Source organism: Micromesistius poutassou (genome assembly GCF_964030765.1).
Source record: "Micromesistius poutassou genome assembly, chromosome: 4".
Classification (NCBI taxonomy): domain Eukaryota; kingdom Metazoa; phylum Chordata; class Actinopteri; order Gadiformes; family Gadidae; genus Micromesistius; species Micromesistius poutassou.
Genome location: NC_140274.1, coordinates 13,802,331 through 13,812,416, shown reverse-complemented (window position 1 = coordinate 13,812,416; position 10,086 = coordinate 13,802,331). Strand labels below are relative to the sequence as shown.

Genomic DNA, 10,086 nt, shown 5'->3' with positions numbered 1-10,086 from the left:
ATTTATAGTTGAACAACTGTAGAACTTTGCATGTGACAATTTATAATGGATTGGAGAAGTTTTCACATTCAACATTTGCAAATTACACAAAATGTAGGTTTATAGAATATAGTTCAAATATACATGCTGTATTCAAGGTGTTTAAATGAACCATTTGTAGTTCTGGTTGTAAGCTTGGCTAAATGTAGAATTGCATGAATCCAGTAAAAGCAGTACAAAATTAATATATCAAGGCTCAAAAGCAAACACAATTATGCAGACAGTATTCTTTGTTTTGTAATTATTAAAACAGTGATGACCAGAACACCATCATACATTCTTCTTCAGTAACATTACATCATTTAATACTGTTAAGTGATCCTGAATGGACATTTGTTGGCAAATTTTCAATAAAAGCTTTTGTGGTATATAAATTTGTGTAACATTTTTTGTAAACATTTACCATTATATCGCCCTCAAGTATAAATCAGATTTAAAACAGATTTTAAAACATTCTTCCTTCACCGGTGCATACATAAATATGAAGATTTTATAAGAAAGCAGATTATTCCAAAATGTAGGATACATTTTTCTTGCGTGTCATAAATGTAAGGGCAATAGATCTGTATAAATGCATTAAAAAGGCTTTGAATGCTTTTGATACTTTATATAATCTATAATAATTTGCCAAATATTCCAAGTAACTGAGACTTGATATTGTATACTTTGCTACAAAAGCTGAAAAAGAGTGCATTATCTCATCACAACACTTTCTCCCGCGCACACTTTCTTTAACGGAGGTGCTCCATCGGTTTCTTCCTGTTGAATGAAACAATTTTGGTGTTTAAGACAAGTTAGGCATATATTCCCAGAAATGTGTGAAAAATAAAAGTCAGACTTTTATTTTTTTAATTCAAGTTTGGAATATGGCAGTCAACCTGTGTGCCCTGAGCCCCTCGCTGGGCCGTGCCTGAGGAAAGTTCTTCCTTGATCAGTGTAGGAGGTTCGTCTGCCCCTTCCTGGCCTGGGAGGCTTGACTCTGTGTTCAAGGTGAGAGAAGGAGATACTGTCTATACTGTAAATCAGTTGGTTCTTTCCTTATAACCCACATTTAGAATTCAAAGTACTGCAACTGGGGATGTGTATGTAGAATATGGTACAGTAACTTGCTATCTCACAACGTGCATGTGATGTTCTAAGAGGCCATCTTCAGCCAATGGTTTAATCTCCAAAGTCTAGCCTGATTATGGATACATTAACTTTTAACACATTTACTGTTATCTGCTGACATTATAATGTTGTTTTTTATTATCTTATGGATGTTTTTGCCTAAATTCAATCATATCTTCATATATTAATCATATATTAACAATATGAAAATTTAAATAATTGCTAATTAACTCCGGGGACATTTTGTATGTTTACAATCCTGTCAGAAATAATTACAACTGACTACTAGGTGCCATGATTTTGTCACTAAACAGTTTGGTAATTCCACTCTGGTGTACTATGTACTCTGGTAATAAGCAAGCAAGCATCAGAGGGACCACAATGAGCCTGGCATACGTACCATCCACACTCTCCTGGCCCAGCATGGGTGGTGGAGCGTCATCTGTGCGGAGGCTGGATGGGTGGGGGGGACTAAGGTGCTGTGAGCTGGAGTTGCTGCTGCTGTTGTCCATCTTGGGCTGGTAGACGACGTCTGACAGAAAGCTTTGGTTGCTGTTCTCATCTGGATTACATAACACAAAAGCCATGAGTAAAAAAGTGAAACAATGCAGTCAATCTTTCAAAGTTTCTTTCCTCTTATCCCAATAAAATTCCCTGTGGGTTATGATAGTATCCTCCTAGCCAAAAGGTCCGGGTTTAATTCCCAAACTCTGCAGCCTACCTGTTAAAAGGTAGCCTACCCAGCCAGATTCGGGTGGTTTATATGCACTCACCGTTGAGATCCAGTAAGGAGTTTGAGGTGTTTTCTAAGACCACATCCTTTAGGCCCCGCACGGTTCCACCTGTGGATTTGGTTCGATATATCTGAAGAGAAACGACAAAAGAAACAAATAAGGTATAGAAGCAGAAAAAATGTTCGCCCACTGCCGAATATAAGCATAACTCAATTCCAACATGGCGGAATCCACCTCACCTGTTTAGTTTCTGTTACTGGAACCCACTTGAATATACGTAAAGACGTGTCCCCAACTGTCACCCACTTCTTCTCCCTGTTGACATAGGTTTGAAAAACATGAAAAATACAATGGTTTCCATTATACCATTGTATACTAAATGTTATAGCAAAGCACAGGTCTAACGTATGTGAGAAACGTCCGTGAGAAAAACACATTAGATTTGAGTAGGTGTGTCACACAGATGCACACAAGGTGAGAAAAGGTTTGGCCTACGACACAGTTGTCAATGAGTTATATGAAATCCCCGAGCGTCACACATCTAGATGATAAGCTAGGTTTTTTGCAAGGTAAGTGAACATTTGTGTTCTGAATGATCTTCCGTGCAGCTGTACAGTGAGCTACAGGTGACAAAACGAGCCAGTCCAGTAGGCCTATCCATTGTAGGCCTACCCTAGGCACGTCGGAACAGAGCATAGACACAACTAGAAAAACTGTGAAGACATGTCCCTCCCAGCCCATTAATCAAACTCTCATTTGAATATGCATGTCGAGGGCTGATCGGTCGCAGTCAGCAGGATAACTCGTTGATATATTTCTTATCGAAGTTGAATATATTGTTACCTTGAAGCACGAATATAGCCTCGATGGGTGCTAACTAATTTGGTGTGTGGCATTCATTTGCAGTAAGACTAAAAGTAAGACACCGTCGTGGAAAGTTGCTCAGCTAACGCCATAACCTCGTTTCGTTGTACACCAAAATGCGCTATATTACAGTGTTACAAATGTATTCTATGCATGTATGTATCTTATAAGCATACATACCATTTGCGGACTTTCTCAATAGCCGCCAAAACCTTTTTAATATCATCTTTGGCACGACTTCGTGTCTCTGCACGGCCCGATCTTCCAGACATTTTAGTGCTGTTATGATTCATCAACAGATGCGTCCTAAAACTTCAAACCTACCCCTATTCCTCCGTTACATTGCTAATCTCGCGAGGTTTAATGGTGGATCTGCATTCTCTGCTCCTCACCTGTTTATATCTATTGTATATATGAACTGGACAGCTTACTCATTTTACTTGACAGTAGGCATCCGATATTGTCGCCTAATGATATAGGTCTTTAAGAAGAAGCAATCTTATTTCGTGAGCTGTTTGGTTTTGGCTGCCCTGCAGCATGCAGTGTGGCAAAAAATAACTCTACACTCACTATCTGACGCAAGGAGGCGTATTTGCATATTACGTTTTTGGATTGTAGGCCAAGACATGTGCATAACAGCTACGTCCCGTTTTCTTCTTGGTATTAGGGTATTCCCTTCCTTGTTGTCTCAAATAAAACCAATATCCGTATTAGAATATATACGTTTTTCATTTCAAGTGTATTTCTTTGCAATTGGTAGGAAAATCTTCAACGTCAGAAGGAGAAATGCGGTGGATGCTTATTCTTTGTTCCACCAGATGGGGGTATCATCGAGTGCTAAATCGACGGTCAAGGTTTGATGAATGAAATACATTGTAAATACATAAGCTGTTATTCTTATTTTTTTATTTTACATTATTCCGTTAACCTTTTAGATGATCGCCTTGACTGAAGCCCCTGAAGAATAAGAGCCTTAACCCATCTGCAAATTGTGCAGGATGATCGGATCTTATTTATTTTATGGAAGACCTCTCGTTGAGAGAACTTGGACCATAGATGTAGGCTGGGACCATCCCCACGTTGACTCTTTCTGCTGGGATACCAGGGGCCACCATCCAGGGGAAGTCGAAGAAGGATTTATTACTTCAAATGGTAAAAAAAAAAAAAAAAACAATGAGGGAAAAAAAAACAATGTGAATATAAATTGAACAATGAACAATGAACATTCATCACCACCAGATCAACATGGCAATGTTCCTTTAAAATCTAGGCGTTTCACTCTAATTTACCTACCATCAGACACCATGTAGAACAATACTAATTGACTATGAACTGGACACATTCATTGGTATTTAATATGTTCAGACAATGAGCAAAATGTATCCATTGTTGTTGTTGTTGGTGTGTGTGTGTGTGTGTGTGTGTGTGTGTGTGTGTGTGTGTGTGTGTGTGTGTGTGTGTGTGTGTGTGTGTGTGTGTGTGTGTGTGTGTGTGTGTGTGCGCGTGTTTGCGTGTGTGGAGTGGGGGTGCGTGCGTAAAGGACTTTACATTCAAATGTATTAATGTGTTAAATATGTGTTTCTTCAATCTTGTTTGACTCTTGGGAAATTCTAGACAAAATACTAAGTTGAGCTGGGTGGGTAATGCTGGAATTCCAACCAGTGGCTGACAGCAATGGGGAGGAGTTTGTAACAGTTACTATGCGCTGTAGTACAATCAGCGCCCTGCAGCTTGTAAATAGCCCAATAACGGCGCGCAATTGCATTTGGAAGATGTGTATGGAGGACTCTCTAAGTAACTGGAGTGTGTGCATGCTGTGTTTTTAGTCATTTTCTGTAAAAATTAAATAAAATAAATAATAATAATACATGCCACACGTGTGTTTAAAACGGTGGATCAAATCTGGTGTAGCGCTATAAAGCTCACTTTCATACCATCTGCTTAGGAACTACCAGACATTAACCTTTCAAAGTAAAAGTCCCCAGTTTGCGAAATGTTGCGCTTGTTTCCGGGAGAATGTTAGTTGACTAGTGCCGAGGGGGTACATTATTCTGAAAACAGCTCTTCCTGGGATGGTTCTGCTATAGGATAACTTAACAAATCACGGGTAGATGGGTAGATCGCTTCAAGATAGTGAGTGACATGACTGGGGCGTTGGGCAGAGGCCAGATCTCGTGGACATATCGAACAATCTCAGCACGCAGTCAGCGCGCATTAAAATGTAGTTTAAACAGTTCATTGATTGAGACGTTTATTGCATTTTTGTTACTTTACACCAGACAACAATGGATCGAGTGAAAAACTCTATGCAGCAAGTACCGAACGCTATTCCCAAAGTGATCCGACGCAGCGGCGGCGCCAACAGCCTGGAACTTGAGAAGGAGAACTTTGAGCGAGGCCAGGTATGCTCAACGCACACACATATACACAACACGTTTAGGCAATGTTTGCATAGCGTCTGTTATCGTTGAAGTCGTCGCCGTTATTGCTCCCAGTGGTTTCGTTAATTTAGAACGATATGGCAATCAAGTTCCACATGCATAACAGGTGGGATACGTGCCGTCGTAGCCTACTATAAACGCCATCGTCCCGAAATATTATGCTCTTGGATATTGCGTCTGAGGAAGATAATCAATTCTGTTTCAGGCCTTTTGAATTGAGATAACTGGGCTGTTTCCCTGTCAACTGTAATCCAGACAACAGCAGAAAATAGTGAGGGAAGCTCTGTGTGACAATCTGCTTCCAAAAGCCTTTTAGCCCCACTACAAGGATACTGACTACTATGATCAATGTTTTGATTGGTTATGCGTTCGGGTTTTGTCGAAGTCCTAGCAAGTTCATCCTGCATTGGGACCGACGGCGGGGCGGAAAGTGAATGAATTGTCCCTGTTTATTATTATCCATTAAATGTCTAGTTAGAATAGCACTCATCGTGGAAAAAAAATATCAAAAGCGTTTTAATTCCACAGTTTGAGCTAAGAACTATGCCAGTTGGCATGTAGACTGCCATTGTGCTCTGGACCCTTTTCGCTGCATGTCTGCTTGGTGGGCTCCCCTCCCCTCCCAGGACAGGCAATAGGAAGCTGGAAAAGTAGGTCAAATTATAGCAACATTTAGCAACATTTTCTAGCAAGGGCTGGCAGTAAGGTCTTCCACCAGCATTCCTCTATTAAATACCAGATTAATTTACTGCTACATTCACCTTGACAAAGTGCTGACTTATAGATGTAGGCCTTTGGGCTATCTTCGGATTGGTTAAGTATACACACACGTCCTACACCCAAACATGACAGTTGCAACATGGATTAAAGGCTGTAAGGGATCCATTCACGGGTTTATGTGTACTGGGACAAACATGCGTGGTCACTATAGGTCACGGCCAGACTCTGCTGGACAGCCACGTTTACAGTTTCAATGGCAGACAGGCAGCAATTCAGTTGACTCCTCCACATTCTGTATTTGAAAATGTATAGCTGTAATGGGCTGCTCTTGTTTGGTAATCAGAAGGAAATGCTTTAATAGATGAGGAATAAGGCTTGGTTCTGATTTGACTTCACAATGTTTCTCACAGCCAAGGTCATAAAACTAATGGGGCTGAGGCCAAGTTTATAAAGCAATTGATAATCCATTCTAGCTAATATTTCCTTGCGTGGTTAACATAGTAGGCCGTAAGACGAGTTTCAACGAGTTCTGGCATGACCTTTTGGTGCAGGTATTAGTGATCCACAACTTTTTGCTGAGAATATTTGGTTAATCCTCTTGCCTTGCCTTTTATTTATTTGTTAATGATCATATTGATTCCTGTAAAGAGACTGTATACACACACACTCATCCACGTTGGACTGGGACTGCAGACAGGGACTGCATTCAGATATCAACGAGTGTGCTCTCTGCCTCAGGGATCAAGAAGAGAGATAATCTCATGTGAACCGTTGTGCTCTAAAGCTGGTGGCACTGACTGGCTTTCACCTCCACCGTAGGAGGCCCACTGTGCAATGGGCTCGTACGTACAGATGGCTGCCTCAGCAGTCAACAACAGCAGTTAAATGATATGCTCCTGACTTATCTCTGTCTGGCTCTTTGGTGGGCTTTTCGTTTCACTCATCTGACGGAGCAACAGTTTGTTGTCACGGTGTAGTAGAGTAGTAGTAAAGGTTTTATTTGCTTCATTGTTCATTCGTCCAATGACCAAGGCAAAACACTGTATGAGAGTCCTCATCTTTCACCATGAGCATTAAACATTTATTCCTCTATATTTAGATATATTCGAGCGGTGTCTCTCTCCATGTTTATTGCATACACTAGCAACATTTGCAGTATCTTAATATAAGTCATAGTGTGAAAAAACAAGGTGTCCAAAATCCTCCCTGTCCTAATGTTTCCATGAGTTTATAAAAGAATAGACCAGGGTAGCAAGTAACGCACAAAGCCCGCTGCTGTTAATTACATGTTTTTATTTTTATTTAAATGAATCTCGGACATGCTTCTTTTTCTTTCTGGTAGACATGGTATGTTTTGATTGTATGTTCAGTTCTATTTCCAATAACTGAGCCTTTCAGTAATATGCTGTCAACAACACACACACACACACACACACACACACACACACACACACACACACACACACACACACACACACACACACACACACACAGGCATCTAAAATAGGCATATATGCTTAGGGCTCCGTTATGTCCCAGTCTGTCTACTGCTCCTTTCCTGGATTGCAGAAGGCAGCGACGGAGAGTTGTATGAGACCCACAAGTGGCAACCATAATGAAAGACTGTGATGGTAGTAATCTCTTAACCAATCCAAAAACCATAATAAGCAGCTGTGGATAGGTTCTGGGGGAAGGGGGGGAACCACCCAGCTGAGGAGCAGCTGGGTGGTTCCCAGCTTCATCTAGTGTGCGACACTGGGTGACACTGAAGAATGATATTTTCTGATAATCAAGTTTTTCAAATATTATTACTTCCTTCACACTCCCACCACATTGCGTCCTTTCGTGGTTTGATGTGCATGTTGGTGCTGTTGGTGTGTCAGGGAGGGATCTATAAAAGAAGATATGTCTGAAGTAATTAACTGTAATCCTCCTCCTACTGGTGCTGGTTCCTCGACTGTACAGTGCGGTGCCCCACCGGCAGCAGTGGAATGCTGGGGAGGCGGAGCAAAGCCATGGATCGTGGGCTCCACTCAGGAAGGTCACAGCAGGGCAGAGACAAACATTGTTCCTTTCCTCCAGATTCCCACTCAAATGCAGTATTGTTCCCATGACCCTGTGTCTCGTAGCTTCGTCTTTACTTTCAGCTCAATTTTCTTGATGTTGTTACACACTTACCTCTTTATCACTAATTTAATCACATCATTCTCACCCTGTTTAAGGTGCCATACGTTTTAGAGTAGTTACCTTTGTCATTGGGACAAACACACACACAAATACACACTGACAGAAGCGAGCATTCGAGCGCCAGAGGGAGGCCGGTGAAAGCACTGAGGCAGCAGAAATGGCAGGGGTGAATTGTGGCCCCAGTGCACCGGCCGTTCATAGTATAATAGTCCTGGCCATGACTGACAGGTCGGTTAGTGGAACACATTGGCAATAACTTTGATGTTGACATTGAACAATGAGGTTTGAATGACATACAGCCACGAGGGACTCAAACTATTTTGAAAGTGTGAACTTGGTGGTTTGGCTCAGCTGTAATATACTTTTTGGGTCTGCACTCATCAGACTGCAGACCGCAGGTTTATCAGCCTATACTTGTTTAGTTATGCGAATAAATGTCCGGATATACCTCATACTATTCAATAGTGCCACGTGAAGGTGGCCGTTTTAACTAAGTCACAAAGACAGGAAGTTTATTATTAGTGGAATGTATCCATAGACAACCTGACATTGGCTCCAACGTGGACTTCATGTACTTTATTAATCCCAGACCAGAAATGAGGGATGATGGAGTTTGATGGCACATGAATGAAAATGCAAAAATACTTTTGTTCAAAGTAACTTCATAATTATATCTTTCAAAATATCACCAGCCACATCCTTAGAGTTTGAATCAGTATGAGCACAGGGAGTGTTTCTCTGTTAGGACATCAAATTGCATTGAAGCTACCAGTACGATCACAAATGAGTAAGCTACAGTTGTAGAAAAAAATCTGCAACAGACTAGGACCACTGTATGTGCTAAGCGCTGTCTCTGCAGAGCTTCCATTGGCCAAAACCCCACGCCGTACCAGGAAGAGAAAAGGCGTTGTGGAAAAGAGCAACCATTGTCTTAAGACAGACAGACCATTTTATTTTGTGTTCCAGAGGGGGATAATGGTATAGAAAATTAAGTAAAGCCACTCATACCTGACATACCATAAATGGTAATGTCCATTAATTTGGCAGAACTCTTCTTTAAGGAAAAATATTGAGGTATGTTTAAAAGACTGCTACTATTTTTGTTGTTGTGCACCTTGTAATATGTGTCATATGTGTCATAAGTTTAATAGGTGATTTGGCAAGATTTGGCCAGCTCAAGCAGCGTTTTCTCTTCTTTTGTGTTTCATGCCAAACATTTGTAAATATAAATTGTATTTAAGGGAGGACTTAATAACTTGTGACAGTTTATAGGCCTTCCAGTACCCTATAACTAGATAAATTGAAGTTCATATTTAAAGCATATTGGTCAATGATTAAATAGGATGACTGATTTTGTAGATCATTGATATTGTTTATTTGAAGGCTACGTGACCTAAATCAGATTGGGTTTTCTGATTAACAGACAGATAATCTCTGTTTGACTCTACTCTGAGAAACCAGACGGGGGCATTGTCTACCAAAATATGTCCCCATCATGATGGAAATCGTGGATACTTTAATTTTTAACCTTCTGATACAACCAAAAGCTAAACCTAATCGTTTACTTTTTTCCACGACGATCTAATAATTGCGTCTAAAATGAAGTAGGACTAGAACATCCCAATTGTAAATTGCTGATTTGATTAATTATATTTAGGCCTACTCGAATCGATCCTTGCACTTTATCTTCATTGTTTATTGCACTTATTGTAACTAACTTTGGACAACGCGTCAGCAAATACATGTCATGTAACGTAAATAAGCAAAAACAAGGATAGGGCGACATCTGGTAAAATAGTTATAGCCACGTTATAGTCAAAATAGTTGTATTGTTATTCGGCTATTTTACACCGTCACATTGCCTCAGGATCTACTATGGGTTATCGGGCAATATAAAGCAATCCCAGAGGAAGTGTGTGTAGCAGGGGTTCAGTGGGGGGTTTAGGGGTGTAAGCCGTCCCTCTCTGCGGGCTCCGGGCCATTGTCTAAAA

General features: G+C 40.7%; 2 protein-coding genes across 3 annotated transcripts in view; one reads left to right on the top strand and one right to left on the bottom strand.

Annotated features, from left to right (window-relative positions):
* Positions 1 to 51: 51 nt before the first annotated feature.
* On the bottom strand, positions 52 to 3,258 carry bcl7bb (BAF chromatin remodeling complex subunit BCL7B b). 2 transcript variants are annotated; one of them, XM_084467527.1, is made up of 6 exons: positions 2,928 to 3,258; positions 2,123 to 2,198; positions 1,923 to 2,013; positions 1,550 to 1,711; positions 918 to 1,045; positions 52 to 798 (listed from the first exon to the last, which is right to left on the bottom strand). In XM_084467527.1, the coding sequence occupies exons 1-6, from the start codon at positions 3,038 to 3,040 to the stop codon at positions 733 to 735; spliced, it is 636 nt and encodes a 211-aa protein (XP_084323653.1). In that variant the 5' UTR covers positions 3,041 to 3,258; the 3' UTR covers positions 52 to 732. The 2 variants fall into 2 exon arrangements, with proteins under 2 accessions (XP_084323653.1, XP_084323654.1); XM_084467528.1 differs by having other exon boundaries at positions 918 to 1,018; positions 2,928 to 3,250.
* A 1,620-nt stretch (positions 3,259 to 4,878) lies between these two features.
* hip1 (huntingtin interacting protein 1) overlaps positions 4,879 to 10,086 on the top strand; it is a 40,163-nt gene continuing 34,955 nt past the window's right edge. Inside the window, exon 1 of the mRNA XM_084466934.1 lies at positions 4,879 to 5,149. Within this exon, the coding sequence (XP_084323060.1) occupies positions 5,033 to 5,149 (117 nt within the window). The 5' untranslated portion in view covers positions 4,879 to 5,032. The remainder of the gene's footprint in view (positions 5,150 to 10,086) is intronic.